The following is an 18912-nucleotide window of genomic DNA, read 5'->3' on the forward strand; positions in this document are numbered from 1 at the left end:
CACACAAAGACCCCTCACCTTCAACATCACACAAACATCAGAAAAATGTTTTTTGGGATTCAAGATGATGAATCTCTGACTCTCGATGAGCCGTATATCCTCGAGCCTGGGAGGAAAATTGGTCAAAGGCCACAGGCCTTAAATGTGATTATATAATGAGTATACAATGAGAAAACACTCTTCCATTCACTACATTTTGTAATATATCTGCACATAGCAAACATTGCATTATTTATTGGATCTACTTATGTTGTAAGTTAGCACAGGCCTATATTTTTTCAGTCTAATCTAGCTTTTCTTTTTTTATTTCAGCAAATTAACATTCATTGAAATGAGATGAGTCCACTTCCTTCAAAATAGGATTCTGTCAAAATGGTAATCTTGAGCATCTGGGCTATCCCAAATCTTTCTGTCGTCATGTGTTTGTTTCTCACACCTGTGGGAAAGGTGCCCTGGCTGTAAGGGCAATGACCTGGCCAGAGGGGAAGATCACCTCTGACCTCCTGAATGAAAACCAGACGCTGACCCATGCTCTTGTGCCTGGAGCTACATTGCCTTATCCTTGTTTAATGACCTAAATATTGGGCACACATGAGTAACATCACTTTATATTGCCCCTGCAACGGATGGTCTTATGGCCTTGTTAGGGATGATGAGGGAAATTATAGGCAATTCTGGGCTTGCTTGACGTTGCAGCATAGTTTAGAAGACAGCGGCAATTCTGCAATTATATTGGGATCATTTTGTAAACAAATGAATTGAAATAATTTAAATGTAACTCAAATCAAGTAAGTTCCAAACCACCTTAAAAGGCTTGGCGTCAGACAACTATTTTTGACGCGTTCTATTAATAGAGGGAGAGACCTTGAGGTGAAATGAAAAAAGACTTGCGTAACCTGTTACTAAAATATTTGTTAGCCTACCGTATTTGTGATCTCTGTTCTCATTTATTTAATAAGTGAGCTGGTGAGAATATGTTAATGTGAAACTGACTGGACGTAGTTACGTTTCGTACATTGAACTGTAATTTCTCTCTGAACGTTTTGCTACCAGAGGATGTTTCGTGGGTGTGCAGTGGAGTCTGATAGATGGTTGGGTCCGCAGGTTGATGGTGGGGTGATGTGTTCCAGAAAAGCCATACATAACACCATAGTCCATACAAATGCCCGCAATCAGGTGGTGAGTTTAGTCACATTGTGTTCAAAGCGTTCAGGTATCGTTCAAGAGCTCTTGTGAACGTTATCCCGTGGTTATACACATAACCGGAACATAACATTTAGGCTCCTCTTGATGTCCACTCAAAGTGAACAAGGAATAGAAAATCTCTTGAGAAATCTTTCGTTTTCATGTTGGTCAAGCCAAATGCACATTTTAACCAGTTCTTTGTGCCTCCATTCTGGACTGGAATATGACTCCGTAAGGTGACGGATCGCCCTCTAGTGTACGTGACAGTACGATTTCACCATGACAACCTTAAGTTGTTTTATTGTTAGCTAGCTACATCTTATAATCATTTTGCTTGTGCATTTTGCCTTCATGAGAATCTAGGCATTATGTAATGTAAATGTGCATGTGTACGTGTAATGTAGAGTGAGCATATTGGCTTTTAAAGGGCGAAGTTCCTTGTATTTTTTCTGACGTTTGGTTTTATTATGTAGGAGGAGCCAGCACCACTGACACGTAAGAATCTTAGCTGCACTACTGAAGAAGATAAGAGACAGTAGGGTTGCCGTATACCATCACATCAGATGATAATGACTTGATGCTGCTTCCTGCAAAGCGATTTTTTTTTTTGTATATTTGATATTTTAAAGGGATTCTACGTTTGAATCGGAAATATTTCTGCTGTTGCCAACTGCCATAAACAATGAGATTCCCCATGCTAATTTCTCTCATCAGGCCGATCGGGCCGGTTGTAATTGGTATTTCTTTGGGATTTACATTGAGTTTGTTGGGCGTAACGTGGGTCGAGGAACCGTGCGATGCCGTTTCTAAAAGGGGAGATGAAGTTGTTTTGGTTCAGGAAGGGAATCTGAAAGGTGCCAGGAGACCCAATTCCATATCGCCTGGTAACGGGGAAAATGGGGACATCGAGGAGGATTTTGAACCAAGAATCGTACCGTATACACCAGTAAAACAAAGTCAACCGAAGAAAGTTTTCAGGTGAGACATTCGAATCAGAGGTTGTATTTAAGGATTTCAATCATTTAAACGCCTGAATTTCAAGCTAGGCTACATATACAACCAAGGTTACACGCTTTTTTTTATAACGGAAGATCTAAGTTTGGTTACAGTAAGTTAGCCAAGTTAATGTGCTCACTGAGTTTAAGCAGGCTATGCTTGGCTTTCAGCTTGAACGTCACTGGAATCATTCAGGAATGAAAGCATCAATGCTGCTCATTGTATTCCTCTTACTATAATAATAACGTGACAGTAACTTTAGTCTGTCTTTGTCTTCACAAAAATTAGGATATGGCCTGAACCTTTCGATTTCATATCCATCCGTTTCCACAGTATTGAAATTGGTGTTTTAAAAGACTTGTTCACATGGTCACTTCTTTAACATAAATTGCCAGGCATGCTTTTTATAGGGTAGGCTAGAAGTTATGTCCAATATTAAATTGAAATATCTTCATTAATTAAAGTATAACGATAGGTTACTTAAGGTAGCTTGTGGCAGTAGGCTGGACTCATACTGTAAGTTGCTATGCCCTATTGTTTATGTGCGTGTCGAATCGTTAATGGTAGCTAGCATTTTAAAATGGCTGAATAATTTTAAGAATTGAGACCATATCGAGGAGGCTACTGACTCTGACTTAACGCTGTTACCAAGAACACCGAGATATAGGCTTGCCTAAATAATTCTGAGGCCTAACATTCCTTGAGAGTTCCATGTGTTTTGACTTGGAATTAAGGATCACATCACTCTTCGACCTAGGTAATTGGTTATAAGGGTGTTGGTGGGTTTAGAAACACAATAGGCTACGATAATGATCATTTTCATTTATTCAGTTTGTTTATGATGTAAAATAACCACAACACCAAGGTAGCCTAGTCATTTAAGTTGCAGTAAGTTATCAGTTTTTTCATTTGGTAGCCAATTTTGTGTGAGTCTGTAACTAGCGACTTGCTGTCAGTTGTTGGCCTGTCTTCTTCAGAGTTTAGACTGATACACATACGATGCAACGAGTTTACCCTTTCCTGTCAAATTAGGCAAAAGCCATGGTGACAGTAGGATATGTTAACTGGACTAACTAAATTATTATACAACTAATATTGTATGTGCTTTATACTTTTATGTTCTTTACCATGTTAACCAATAGGCTATATACTAGAAACCTACTGTATGGTGCAGGTCTATAGTCAGACTACATAGTAGACACTATGGCAAAATGTTTTGAATCTCATATTATATTGTTCGGAAGTGAATGAATATAGCCTACCTCTGGTTATTTTGAAGTCAATTAAGCTAACTTAGCCTAATTAAAATGCATTTGCACAAGGTAATAAGAAATGAGTCATACTTGTGTCCTTAGGCTACCTTTACTGAAAATCCTTGCATCATGTTTCCTCAGTTTGTTGAGTAACCAAACTGTGCCTCGCACTGTTTAACCTGTTTTTCTGACAATTGATCATGGAATTGTATGAACACTGTGAAAATTGTGATAATGGTTTTTTTCCACATCACATACTGAAATTATGAAGTCTTGACAAGTATCTGCATTACTCGCCTTGGTTACCTGTCTCGGCTTTGGCCTCCATCCAGAAGCCGAGACATGTCTATTTAGATCTCCATACTAACTTGAATGTCCTCTTGAGACGGGATTTTAACATAAAACAGTCCTACTGCTCCAAACCAACACAGGTAATGTAGCCTGTACTTTCAAGTTTTATTTAATTTGGTACCATTTCTGAGGAAACTTGTATTGCTGTTGTGTTTATGGTGCATTGAGTCAGGGTGCTTAGGTGAATGCATGTAACATTTACACCTGTGTAAAACAATAGAGCAAGGAGGCTCCAAGAAGAAAAGATAAGCCACATACAGTCCCCTCCAAAATATTGGAAGAGCAAGGCCATTTCCTTTGTTTTTGCAATACACTGAATAGATTTTAGGTTGAGATAAAAAGATGAGCATGAGAAAAGAGTTCAGAATTTCAGCTTTTATTTCCTGGTATTTACACCTAGGCAAGGAGGCTCCAAGAAGAAAAGATAAGCCACATACAGTCCCCTCCAAAATATTGGAAGAGCAAGGCCATTTCCTTTGTTTTTGCAATACACTGAATAGATTTTATGTTGAGATAAAAAGATGAGCATGAGAAAAGAGTTCAGAATTTCAGCTTTTATTTCCTGGTATTTACACCTAGATGTGTTAAACTACTTAGTGTCTTTTGTATCAGCCCAAGTAAATAACACTTACTATTTGGTTGCATATCCCTTGGTTGCAATAACTGAAATGCATGCTCAGTTGGGTTAAGGTCTGGTAATTGACTTGGCCAGTCATATTTTCTCCCGAATTAAGTCCTTTGTTGTGTTAGCAGTTTGTTTTTGGTCATTTTCTTGCTGCATGATGACGTTCCTTGCAGTTGACAGACAGAATGTTTTTGTAGACTTCTGAATTCATCCTGCTGCTGCCATCATGAGTTACATCATCAATATAGATGAGTGCGCCCACTCCAGAAGCAGCCATGCAAGCCCAAGCCATGATACTTCCTCCACTGTGGAGGAGTGGTATAGCCTTCTTTGAATGGTCGATTGACATACCTTCACCCCTGCCCTGTGGAGGTTGTTTGTGATGTCACTGACTGATGTTTTGGGGTTTTTCTTCACAGCTCTCACAATTTTTCTCTCATTAACTGCTGTTGTTTTCCTTGGTTGACCTGTTTGATGTCTGTTGCTCAGTATGCCAGCAGTTTCTTACTTTTTTTGGAAATTCCAAGTATAAACTATCCCCAATGCTTGTGCAATGGCTCTTTCCCCCTCTTTTCTAAGCTTCAAAATGGTTTGCTTTGCTCCCAAAGACAGCTTTCTGGTTTTCAACACAAATGCAGTATTCACAGGCAAAACCCAAGGCTAAAACCAAGAGTAGACATTCAGAATTATTTATTGTTTAACCAATGAATCTAACAAGACACATCTTGGCTAGAAGAAGCACCTGTCAGTCACTTAAAATACCAATACTTGAGCTCATCTAAAAAATGGGTGGTCTGAAACAAAAGCTTACATTTTTTTAAACAAATCTAGATAAAAATACCAGGAAATAAAAGCTGGATCCCTCATCTAATAGAACTCCTGCAAACTGATCACTGAAATGCTGTACATTGAATTACATCAAATAAAGTACTGAACCGACCTGTATTTATTTACTCTTACAACATTGTATAGGCTTAAATGCACGCCACTTGATTTGAGTGAATCTGTAATATTTTATTTTTAAACCTAGTGACAGGTTTTGATTTCACCTGTAGTCTCTAAGAGCAAACAGGCTCAGAAATGTCTTGTCAAAACTCCATATCACTGTCAAATAACAAATGCTCACATTATGACTTGGAGTAGCTAACAGTCCAAAGTGAATTTAGTGTAAGGCAAAGTCTTCCGTGGCATACAGTCGGACATTCCTAGCTAAGGTGGCTGGTTCTTGCCTGGCTTGATCAATCCAATGGGGCTCATGCATGCAATTATGTGTACACATTGTTACACATATTTATGGACTCGTTTGCTACTTTATTAGTGGTGTGCAGAAGGACGTTTAAAAAAAAAAAAAAAAAAATTTGAAAGACTGCAACATTTACAGGGTGTAGAATAGCTTTTTTTGATGCTATTGTTCTTGCGCCAGTTCTCTGATCACTACACACACACACACACACACACACACACACACATGCAAATACCTGTTCATCCATATCTGGTATCCCAGTGGGCTAGCACATAGATTTATGATTTGTCTACCCCTGAAAATACATATGAACTCAAATTATCCACGTGATTCAATAAAGCCTGGCTTTGCAATCTCTGATAAAATGAATGAGTGTCTTTTGTTGCTTCAGAAAGCCTGGTATTAACTTCAGGCATGACAGCATTGTCTTAATGATTGATTGAGTGAATGACGGCTGAGCTATCCAACAGCACAATCATACATTCACTATTCCTGTAACAAGAAAGCTTCTGTCCGTACTGCTGAAATATCATACCCTGACTATTCCAGTGTGATGTCCATTAAAAACAGAAGTGAGATGAGTCATTGGCTCAGTATGGAATGTGTTGTTGTCATTGTATATAAAATATGCTTTTAATTGCGATCGTTGCGATAGTTTAAATCAGCACACTCTGTCCTTTAAACCACAAGTAGGAGTGTGCTGCTTTAAACAATTGCAATTATCGCAATTAAAAGCATATTTTGCATACACTGACAACAACACACTCCATACTGAGCTAATGACTAATTTCACTTTTTAATGGACAGCACACTGTAATAGTCAGGTTATGATATTTCAGCAGTACGGACAGAAGCTCTCTTGCTATAGGAATAGTGAATGTATGATTGTGCCAAGCCTGTTGGATAGCTCAGTCGCAGTGTATGTAAAATATGCTTATAATTGTGATATTTTAAAGCAGCACACTCTGTCCTTATAAACCACAAATTGGAGTGTTAAACTCAATGCAGACATATTTTATTGTCATATTGAGCCATCTATCAGGAAGTACATGTTATTATATACAAAGTGCTGGTGCACTGGAGTGCACCAGTACTCCAATTTTATTTTTATCCTGCCACTTGGTTATTGGATTATCAGTTCATTTAGTGTTGTAGTGCAGCCGTTTTACCCTATGAAGGATTCAATCTTGGTTATTTTAGCAAAGCAATCTAAAAATGCAATGTGGAAAAAGAGATAGCTTAACCGAATATGACCTACAAAGGGCCGTCTCTTGAGTTTGGATTTTCTTAATTTTCAGGGCAAAGTACATCAGCACAGAGCTAGGCATACGGGAGAGGCTGTTCGTGGGGGTGCTGACGTCCAAGAACACCATCAACACGTTGGGCGTAGCCGTGAACCGAACCATCAGCCACCACCTGGACAGCGTGGTGTTCTTCACGGGCATGCGCAACCGCAAGATCCCCCACGGCATGTTCGTGGTCACCCACGGCGACGAGCGCCTCATCTGGAACATGTTCCAGACGGTCAAGTACGTGCTGGAGCACTACATCAGCGAGTATGACTGGTTCTACTTCGTCCAGGACGACACGTACACGGAGGCTGACCGGCTCAAGGCCCTGGTGGGCCATCTGAGCATGGACCGCAGCCTCTACATGGGGAGCCCAGAGGAGTTCATCGGCGGCGAGCCCCAGGGCAGGTACTGCTACGGCGGGTTTGGGTACCTCCTGTCCCGCACCCTGCTGCTTCGGCTGAAACCCTTCCTGGAGAACTGCAGGAACGACATCCTGAGCGCCAGGCCAGACGAGTGGCTCGGCCGGTGCATCATCGATTACGCTGACACCAACTGTGTGGACGAGCACGAGGTATGATCGATTATCTTCGTCTTGTTGGCAGAGCTTCATTTCTGTACTGAGGTGGAGATTCACTGGGAGCATTCTACTTTTACCTGCTATTAATTCAAAGGCCTCATGAGAACCCCCTCACTGTCGCACCGATACAGTACCTCCTTTGGAGATTAAACCAAATGGGCTGCTTAGGCCTCGGCCTGCTTGAGGCTTTGTGTAATAGGCTGCTTTCTGTCACTCAGTGAAACTTAACACAAAACATCTGGCAAACATAGGACCGTGCACTACACTGTCGCTAGGGTGCAACTACCAAAGCTCCAGTTGAAACTACAATGGGGGTGAAGTGATTGTGTGCCGGCTCGGAGCTGTCGGCAACATCCTCTTATTAAAGATTATATTCAGGTGTTGCAAAGCTGTGAATAACCCCTCATTACATCAATGGCGTTGATTGTTGCCATCCGTGATTGTGGTATGGAGCCACTGATTTCAATGTCAGTAGCTCTGTTAGCCTCTGAAGTGAACTTTTCGTTCTGTTGTGATTGAGATATGTAGCTACTATGCAAAACAGCCCTGGGAGCCCCACTGGCACAAAGTCAGGCTGACAGCGCTGAGAGACTAAAGTGTACCATTGCAAAACTTTGGTGGCAACCCCCTCACTATGTTTATATCATTATGGCTTTTGGGAGCTGTCTTGGAATCATAAAAATAGATTATAGAGGAACAAACATGAGCCTCACTGGGAGAACCAATTGGAGAGGGATGAATTCATGGGTGAATTAATTTACACATAACTCACATTAGTCGCCTGTTACTAAAATACTATTGAGCTTGTGTGGATTTCTTTTTTCTTATAAGCGTGTGTGGATTTCTTTCTTCTTGTTTGCTTAAGTAAAAACACAGCCAAAATAGCCAAATTGTGAAATATTGTTTTCCTTATATTTAAAAAAAAGAAAAAAAACTTGCTTTAGATCTGCTGTAGAATGGATGACCTTAGATTCACAGAGGGAGGGACTGGGCCTCCCAGCATTGCCTAATCACGGGGACTGGGACCTGGGTCCCACAGCATTGGCCTACTTAAACACAGAAACACGGCCTTGGAAATCTTCTCTCCAGAACAGTCTCCCAGCAGAAGCTCATTAACACAAGGGCTGTAAAGTCCTGCTGCAGCCAACCTTATATGAACCTACCCATAGCATGTTTATGTTTTGGTACTCCCTGAATTACATTAACATGATGACAGGGCCATGCTTTGGGCAGTATTACCGGAATGCAGGCAGCAGGCAGCTTAGTTAAAAGGAATCCTCCTTTGGCCTCTCACCTCCTCGTGACCTGGAAGTGGCTAACTGGCTGCCAGGAGAGGGAACGTTTGAGCTGTTTATGACACGGTGAGGGTAAGGGACGAGTAAAGAGTGCTGCTCTGGTTGCCCCGCAATGTGCGTTCAATATGCTAAATATTTTGATATATTCACTCAAAATTGTTTACAACATTTCAGAAATCTGTAGGATGTTTTGGTGGGCGTGCCTGGGGACGTGGGGAGGAAGACGCACATTGTAACTAGAAACCGTGACGGTTGTACAAGAATGTGTGTCGCACCTTGTACAACTGGATCTTTTAAGCAGCAGTTTATATATAGCATTGTTTTTCTTAAGAAGAATGCAGCCCTGGCATGACATCATGGCATGGCAGCCAAACTTACAGGAAGAAACACCCGTGTGAATCTTGTTTTTCATCTGGACTGATATCAAGGCAAAGCTGGAGTACTGGTTATGAGCTGGTTGTGAGCTGGTTATCAGCTGCAGTATGGTATATTTGTTTCTGCCGTTTCTGCCTGTGCCCTTAGTTTGGTATTGCACTGTGTGTTTTCGTTTTGCCTTGTTATAGGTTGGATTGCTTTCCTAAGCAAAAATGGGAATGAAAGAGCTTTTGGCTAATTAATTCAGCACTGTGTCCCCATTTGCACTCTCTGATCACCCAGCATAGTGGCCATAGAGACATCACCCTACCGCAGGGCCAGACCTGGGTGGGTTCACCACTTTGGGTGATGCAATTTACTACAGTTTGCCTTTAATTCTATACTGACTGTAAAAGGCTTGCAGTATTTTACAGCATTCTTGGAGATGTATTTGCTCCCCTTGGGTAGGTGTGATGGGAGGCACCACAGAGGAATGTAACCACAGACCTAACCAGAAGCAGTACAGTATGTGACATTTCACAGTGGGTATCATGCAGCACACTTTCTGTTAACCATCTTGTTTGAATTCAAAAGCATTTGAATCCAATCGTTTTTGAAACGTCAAAATGAAATGCTTAGCATTTTAAATAATATGTATTAATTAAAAATATATAGACCGACAATGTATTTATTTTTTACATGTTACTTACTGCTTGTGTACACACAACCTGTCTGATATTCTTGCCTTTGCATGGTTTACTGTCTCTTCTGTTTAATTTGCTTCGTAATTCCTAGCATTTTGTTGTCCTGTTATCACTACAAGAATATGTTATCCCAGGAAAGGTAGGCATATAAGGTATAGGTAATAGCAGGATTTATAGTAAATATAACTGGTAAATATGTAAATGTACCTTTTCTTTGCATTGCTTTTGAAAAAATCACATTAACACATATTTACATGTTATGCTGTAACTCTCTATTAAACTATTTGTCAATTTCTTTACAGAACAGCACTAGTTGCAACTTTGAACTGTAGAAGAATGACAGGGGTTTATATGTCAGCCGGGTGAACTGGCTGTACAGCACTAGCAGAGTGAGATGTTTAATTCTATGTGCTTTTAATAGCTTGGAAGTAACCAGTGGCTTTTCCTATGTAATTGGCTCAGGTGCTTACCTGCCTCATTCCAAAGTCTGTTCTGTACTGAAGGGTCAAGCATGAGCTGGGTCATTGCATTGAGGCAACCTGACCCTCCTATTAATAATTAATTCAGTGCTGTTTTAAAACGGACCCAAACACGTTGCCTTGCTGAAGGGTGTAATGGCAAACATCCCACCTGAAATTTGACTCTCGTGCCCACACACTTGCCCCCCTCCCCATGACTCTGAGTCTACTGGATAGTGTGTCTCAAATCACGTATGTCTCATGGTCATTTCAGTCAATTAATCAAACAGTCGGTCTACCAATCAAGCAGTAAGTAAGCAAATAAGTAAATAAATAAGGGTCATTCTGTGAAAAGGGATGGGGGTGACCACTCAGATTCTCATGCAAAAATATTAGCCTCGTTAGATTTGTTGTTCTACAGATATTGGCTCTCAGCAAAATGTGATTTTTAACCCAGAAATAAATGTTTCGTATTCACGTATCGCTCTTGCTGCTTGAAACGCTGCTTTGCCGACCCGGTAATCGTCAGGCAATGGGCACGTTTGGCTGATAAGAGTGCGATGAGTTTGTTTGAGTGATTTCATCTAAGGAGTTCATGAGACCTTCTGTTTAAAATGCCAACCTTTTAACATTCAGTGTCTGAAATCCGCCTCGGGCTGAAAAAAACAGGCTCATCTGCTACCAAGAGAAATGATGCAGATGTGCCCGTTTGAAATATCCATCTGTGGCTTTAATCTGAAAGCACTTTCTCTCCTCCTGCGTGAAGCCCATGCGATTACCATCCTTCAAAAAAGGTCGGTCCCGTATGCTCCATTTGTAAATGTGCGATTCCGCATTAGCAGGAGTGTTTAAACACATTTTCAAAGCCTGAAGTGATGCAGAGATTGGGATCATTAATAAATTGGTGTGCTGTGTGTGCTACAGGGGGAAATTATTTTGCTCCAGGCACTGTAGTCTGGTGTAGTCGTTAAAATAATTACAATGAGAAGCAAAGCGCAATTACCCGTTCCTGTGGGAGGTAACCCCCCCTGGGGGTGGAAGGAATGTGTTGACCTGCAGCTCCGCCATTTCAAATTCACTTTACATGCTTCGGCGGGTAATAATGTGCTGTGTAATCTCACATAGTCCGATAATGAGCTAATACTCATAATTAATTATCTTATTGCTGTGAAGGATTACCATTTAGCACTGTTGGCATATACCATCCAAAGCCATGTGAAATGAGCATGCTTTGATGGTTAAATTTAGACATTTGTATTTCTAGTGAAGGCTAAGGGTCATTGAAGGAATCACATCTGAAAATCATATAGCCATTTTGTCCATAGTGAAGTGAGTTCTCTTAAGATTGGGCTTTGGTATGTGCAAAGCAAGCAAGGAGGCTCATTTTGAAACTGTATATGTAGCATTTTAGTTGTATTTAAAATTAACCCTACAATAACTCTATTTAAATGGTAGAGATTTCAATGCAACCGTTTATTGTGCTAGGCTGGTAGTCAGGAGTTAGGGAATAGATACACTTGGTAGGCATTTTTGTCTGGATATTGTTTACTTTGATTTGTAGTTGTAGGATTTGCTTAGTGGCAACAAATGGGATGGGCTTCTAGTACAGTCTAGATCTAGTGCTGATTTGTTCAAAGGCTGTTCAAAAATATTCATTAACTTCTTCGTTTTGGTGTGCTGTACTAAGTTGCATGATTATTCTGCATTAGTATGAATGAGTCTTGAAACATTCTTCAAATGACTTCATTTGCGAGATGGAAATTAAAACACTGAAAAACTTGAATGTACAAAAATAATTACATAAATAAATAGATGGAACAATATATCTATAAATTGTAAATAATTAGACATTTTATGCGATGTAACTGTACTTATTTTGTTATTGAACCACAAATAATATTTGATATATTGACATGATATATTTAGTTTATGCATTGTACTGTATGCATACCCAGTCCTGTATTGTGATAACTATCCAACGGTAAATCCAAACAACAGAAATGTTGTTAAAATATGAAATATCATAATATATCTATGAAATGATTACTCTAGCATACTTTTTATGGATACGTAGTCATATATTTTAACTGTTCTCATTTTTATTGCTTTTAGTCATGCATGTTATTTATCTTGTTGCTTATTTTTATTTTAACATTTTTACATGCCTTTTACTTAGTTTTTTGTTAGTGCTACAGCATTTCCATGCTTTTTTAAGAAAATGTATTATTAGGATACACATATTGAAGTATCGTTCAGAAATGAATTTTGTGTGTTAATTCACCAATTAAATTTGGTTTAATTAAATCAAAAACTGCTATTGGGACTATATCTTATGACTGTACCTACTACATAAGTATGCATATTCAAACGCATTTATAGACCTCCGTTTTTATGTTTTTTGTATGCTGTTTTTTTTTCCAGGGACTCCAGTATTATCATTTTGAAATGGGAAAAAACTCTGATCCAAGTAAGGAGGAAAATGTGAACTTTAAGAATGCCCTCACTGTCCATCCAGTGTCAGATCCCGAGCAGATGTACAGACTGCATAAACATTTCACCGAGATTGAGCTACAGAGGACCTACAGTGAGATTGAGAAACTACAGGTAAGCGCTTCAAGAACTCCGAAGAACTGGCACTGTGCAACAGAATATTCACTGTTCATCAAACTGCCTGCACACCGCACAAAACACCCACTAGAACAGCAACTTTTTAATAAAATGCTAGCTGTTCAACAGAACAGCTATGGACAATACACATTTTTATGAGAAAGCCCACCATTAAGCCATATAGCCACTTTTCAGCTGTGCTCACATTTATCACAGCAGAAACAGTTCACAGAACAGCAGTTGCCAAAAAAGAATATGTGCATTTTTCAAGAAACACTTACTATCGAACACAATGCACTTCAAAAAAATGGTACTGTAGAACAAAGTGACCGCTGTTCAATAAGACAAATGCTTTTCAGCAGTAAACTTCAACAAATGCCCGAAACTCTTCAAAAGAACACCCAGTATTCAAAATCTCAACTGTTCAAAAGAAAAGAAGAGCTCCTTTTCAAAAGTAAACCAACATGAATGGCATTTCGTTATATATGTCTTTCAAATCTATGATTTGAAAGCTTGCCATTTTTGACATTGCATGTAGTTTATTGGGAATTTTGTGTGTGAATATCTTCATTCTTTGATCCTTAGAAAGAGTCCTTGCCTTCTTTATTCCCCCACAGGCGGAAATTAAGAACATCAGCGAGGTGGCCCACGACGGTAATCGCAGTGCCCACTGGCCGATCGGGATCAACCCTCCCTTTGAACCGAAGACTCGTTTCGAGGTCCTGAGGTGGGAGTACTTCACAGAGGACCAGGTGTACGCGTGTACCGACGGCTCCCCGAAATGCCAGCTGCGCGGCATCGACAAAGCGGACGTCGCCGACGTCATCGAGACGGCCATGGGAGAGCTGAACAGGAAGTACATGCCCGTCCTCCACCTGAAGAAGCAGCAGCTGATAAATGGGTACCGGCGCTTCGACCCCACCCGGGGGATGGAGTACACCCTGGACCTGCAGCTGGAGGTGGTCAGCCAGAAGGGCAGGAGCCGCTCCATCACCAAACGGGTCCACCTGGTGCGGCCCTTGAGCCAGATAGAGATCATCCCCATGCCTTACGTCACTGAGGCCACCAGGGTCCACATCATCCTGCCCATGACCGTCCACGACCGCTACTTCATCGACCAGTTTTTCCAGGTGTACGCCGACAATTTCTTCGAGACCAGCGAAAACGCCGTCTTGACTTTTCTGTTCATCTACGACCCTTTCGAAGCTCAGCAGGTCAACCAGAATGACATTTTCGGCGAAGTGAAAGCGCAGATCAACGCCTACGAGCGCAAATATCCCACCGTCAAAATCCCTTGGATAAGCGTCAAGACCGAAGCCCCGTCCCAGATCAAAATCATGGACATCATTTCGAAGAAGCACCCCGTGGACACGTTGTTCTTTGTGGCCAGCGTCAACACCAACGTCAACTCGGAGTTCCTCAACCGCTGCCGCATGAACTCCATAGGCAGCTGGCAGGTCTTCTTCCCCATCCACTTCCAGGACTTCAACCCAGACGTGGCCTATCACAACCAACAGCCCCCGGCTAACATCGACCTGGTCAAGGACGCGGGCCACTTCGACCGCAGCGGTTTTGATGAGGCCTGCTTCTACAACTCCGACTACATGGCGACGCGAACTCGAATGGCCTCGGATGTGCAGGAGAACGAGGAGCTCCTGGAGACTCTGGACATCTACGACATGTTTATCAAGTACTCTAGCCTGCATGTCTTCAGGGCGGTGGAGCCTGCCCTGCATCAGAAGTACAGGTACCAGGCGTGCAATCCCCGTCTGAGCGAGGACATCTACCACCGGTGTGTCCAAAGCAATCTGGAGAGCCTGGGCTCTCGGACACAGCTGGCGATGCTGTTGTTCGAACAAGAACAGGGCAACAGTACGTGATTCTCAAACTGAAAAGAGAGGCTCTCCTTCCAGGTAGTTTATCGGAAAGTTTACAAATGCAATGCATATCCTGAGGAGTTTTGTTATGTTTACAAAAAAAAACGCCACGGTACAAACACATGCGTGCATGCACAAATATAATCACTCATGTCAATACACGTGCACCCGGGAACGGCCAGTGTTTCAAGTGCACACTCGCAAAAAAAAGAAGGAAAAAAAAGAAGCTTTTTCTAAGAAACATGTTGATAATTTTCCATTCCAAATAATTCTCATTCTTGTGATTTTAACTCACTCTCCAGTGTTTAACCTTGTTGTTTTGTGGGAGGCGGGTGCTTTATGAAGGTCACTTTCAGATAAGTTTTCACTTTGCCGTGGTCGCCAAGGGTACTACAAGACAGGGCAGCTCTGAAAATGTACGAGTACTTGTGATGATCATAAATGCTGGCAGCCATTTAAATTACTACTATTATTAATTGTGCCTTTGATTTGCATGTTAGCTTTGTTTGTTAGCTAGTCGTCCTCACATCATGAATCATTCTTTAAACAGCTTCTCAACAGTAAAATACAAACTTAACATCTGACATTTACATTCTGTTGATATATTACAGATCAGCTTAATATTTGGATATTCAAGCTTAATAGAAATTTGCCATATATGGCTTGCATATAAATATTTTTAATTGAATTGTCTATTTATGTATGTATGTGTACATTAGATTTGTAGCTAAGAACATATTCACAGGTATTTCAATTTGGGAATGTCTATTTAAAATTTGGGATAAATGCGTACAGTACATCAGAGGCGGCTGGTGGCCTTTTACCTGGGTGGGGCGCCATTCACACACGCACACACTCACCAGTGCTCCCATCCAACCTCTATAATTACAAAGGAAAGACAAAGCAATGCCAATATTAAAATAAACATTTCTTTATATAGAGTGAGCACCATTGGACAGTGACACATTTTTTGTTATTTTGGTTCTGTACTCGAGCACTTTGAGTTTGAAAGGATACGATGACAGTGCAGACTGTCTGCTTTGATTTCAGTTGGTATTTTCATATTGGATGATCCGTTTAGAAATTATAGCCCCCATTTTCAGGCATCCAAAAATGTTGGCCAGTTTAACATAATGTAGAATAAAATAATCATTTTTAATATTTGGTCGCACATCCTGCATGCATGCAATGACTGCTTGAAATCCGCAGCGCGTGTTTCACGGATGAGGCGGTGTGCTTTGGATCATGGGCATTTCCTTTTTTTCTCCACACTTTCCTCTTTCCATCACTCTGGTACATGTTCATCTTTGTCTCATCTGAGTTAAAGAGTGTTTGTGATCTGTTGGGCCGTTGGCCGGAGGTTTTCTTCAACATAGAAAGTATTCCCTGGTCATCCACTACATCCACTGCTCTTCCTTGGTCTCCCTGATCTTTTGACATCAAGTTCACCAGTTGTTTTTTTCTTGTTAATAATTTTCATTTCTGAGGCTGCCACTTATTTTGCATCGACTGTTGTCTTCCTCATGTTGTCACACCCCAGCAACAATCTCCAAAGGCAATTGCAAAGTCTAGAATCAAGACTAGACTTCAACAGAACCAAAATAACAAAACAAAATGTATCACCGTCCAATGAATTATGGTGCTCTCTGACAGATCGGACTTTTCCACTGACAGATCGGGGGTGGGTCAGCACCCAACGCGCTCCTTGCTGAGTGGCCGCCACTGCGGTACGTGTATATTTTTAAGAAAAATGTATTTTGCGAAGCATTTCAGTGAGCCTTTACTCAACAAATAGCCAGAACTTTGGTTTATAGCTTGTTTTGTGAAAGCACAGAACAGGCACAGCCTTGTAATGCAAAAGCAGTATGAGATTTTGAGTGTGGTGGACAGGATGAGATACAATATTGCTGTTACGATGCCAAAGAAATAGTTGTGTGACAGCATGTTGATTAGCATTTATATACCAAAGCACGCCCTGTTGCGTCACGGACATAATGGATAGCATGTTGGATTTTTGGCGAAAGAACGGTTTTCAATAAAAAATTGAAGATCATTAGAAGACTGGACTTGTGTGAGCCTTAGACAGTTCAGTTGCGCAAGTATCAGTGCAGTAATTTCAATGACCTTTAGGAGGAATGTAGTTATTTGACAGGTTTTGAAGGTGGAAGCATATTATTCTTGGTAGCTTAATGAAGGTTGATAACTCTTTGTTTGTTCTTGTTTGTTTTACATTTTTTACATATCAAAACATTCCTTCATACTCTTGGCATCCATTTCTGAGTGCTTTTATTGTGATGTCACAACTTCACAGAATTCCAGACGGCTTGTTTAAATGCACATTTTCTTCACACTGATTGTGTGGATTTATTCGGGGATTGAGCGTTTTGATAATTTCACAGTATTTTTATAACACCTTCAAAATGAAATGTCAATTTCCACAATATGGGACCTTTAATTAAAACAAAGCAGTGCCCTTTGGAAGACAGGTGGTGTCCATGTAGCTCTATATGGTAGAGTAGCATAGTCACGGAGTTCAAGTAAGGGCCTGCCATTTGCATTACAGTGCAGCGTAAACTTCTGACTGCACCAGTATGATTTGGTAGACAAAAGAAAGAATTTTATTTAAAAAGAATCTACTTGACTTGACGACTTGTCCTCTTCAATGATTCCTTCTGATTCAGTTGTATTTGCAATCATCGTATTATGCTTAAATACACTGTATATGTAGGAGTTATGTAGAGTTAAATGTGCTAAGAAGCACACTATTTTTTGTCAAGTGTAGGATTTACACATACAGATATGTAATGCATATTACATTTCGCAGTAGTAGCTAATAATGGTCCATTTTTTGGGTTGTGGTTTGAACTTGTTTGAAATGATTGGTTGTCCCAATCCATCTGTATGGGTAAGGGAGTCTACTTGAGATTATATGTCTTGTGAAACATGGGAAGTCTAAAATGTTGTGAAACATAGATAATTTTAATTGTACAAGATGACAAGACGAGTGTATTCCAAAAGCAAATTGTTAAATCTTTTGTCGTTTTCTACCAGCTTTGTTTGCACGTATAGTTTAGGAATAGCGCACACTTTATTTTTAATTGACCATTGTTTTACTTTGAATTATTCTCTTAATGTTCAGCTATTTATATTTTACTGTAATCATCGAATTAAGATATTGTGTGGAGGCAAGTCTAAACATAAGTCTTAGATAACATGATAAATTAATTAAATCTTAAGGAACCAATACATTTACATTTTCTGTAAATGTAAACCGCTGCATCCGAGCCATATGGACAAATGGAAAATGGAAATGTATGATTGATGGGTAGCGGATAAACAATTAAATTATGTTGATGTGTCTTTAAACCCCGCACTGTTAATGTGCAGGCAAAATAACCGGTCAGAGTTTACCCCAAGTTGATCTCACTTGTAGTGACTGTCAAATGGATTTATTAATGTTATTCAAGTAGTACCATAAATGCAAAGATCACATGACAATATTTTTTATCTATGTAAATGGAATGACCAGTTTGTCACATCGACATAAAGGTGAGGTTTAGAAGTTCTATGGAACTGAGTTTTTGTAATTCTCCAATAAAAGTATTTAAGACAAAAGTGTTTGTTTTGATTATATAATGTATAAAAACATTAGACTGACTAACAGATGCTGATAACAGAACCTTGGGGACATCTTGAGGCCGCAACAAATGAACAAGCATCACCGTTTCCTTCACACGGCTGACAATTGTGCGCTGTTTACACTTTGTGTGTGTGTGTGTGTGTGTGTGTGTGTGTGTGTGTGTGTGTGTGTGTGTGTCTGTCTGTCTGTCTGTCTGTCTGTCCAAGGTATATACAGTATTTGCTGAGCATGGATATGAATGCTTGAAAGAAATTGGAACACCAATTTAACAGAAGCAAAACAAAATCTCAATAAGCAGCTAAAAATGTATATCATCATTGAATGAACCTGATTTCCCATTATGTGGTGATCTGTAAAAAGTCTAGCCTCTGTCTCCACCAAAGTAAGCAATACAAGCCGTGCATCTCTGACACAGTCCTCAGGCCAGATTGAACATGAAGAGTTTTGATATAGAA

The 18912-nt window shown here is 40.3% G+C and overlaps 1 protein-coding gene across 1 annotated transcript; it reads left to right on the forward strand.

The window, feature by feature from the left end:
• Positions 1-1720: 1720 nt before the first annotated feature.
• chpfa (chondroitin polymerizing factor a) lies at positions 1721-18432 on the forward strand. The gene is made up of 4 exons (XM_061236929.1): positions 1721-2163; positions 6952-7516; positions 12755-12937; positions 13558-18432. Exons 1-4 carry the CDS (start codon positions 1868-1870, stop codon positions 14818-14820), a joined length of 2307 nt encoding a protein of 768 aa, XP_061092913.1. The 5' UTR covers positions 1721-1867; the 3' UTR covers positions 14821-18432.
• The last annotated feature ends 480 nt before the right edge of the window (positions 18433-18912 follow it).

The sequence above is a fragment of the Conger conger genome, chromosome 3 (assembly GCF_963514075.1).
Source record: "Conger conger chromosome 3, fConCon1.1, whole genome shotgun sequence".
In the NCBI taxonomy this organism is placed as follows: domain Eukaryota; kingdom Metazoa; phylum Chordata; class Actinopteri; order Anguilliformes; family Congridae; genus Conger; species Conger conger.

What these genes read in the sequence shown, in the direction of transcription:
- chpfa (XM_061236929.1), top strand. Translation starts at nt 1,868, where the DNA reads ATGAGATTCCCCATGCTAATTTCTCTCATCAGGCCGATCGGGCCGGTT. An exon ending in ACTGTGTGGACGAGCACGAG is followed by an intron (nt 7,517 to 12,754) that starts GTATGATCGATT and finishes TTTTTTTTCCAG; the next exon opens with GGACTCCAGTATTATCATTT. An exon ending in GTGAGATTGAGAAACTACAG is followed by an intron (nt 12,938 to 13,557) that starts GTAAGCGCTTCA and finishes ATTCCCCCACAG; the next exon opens with GCGGAAATTAAGAACATCAG.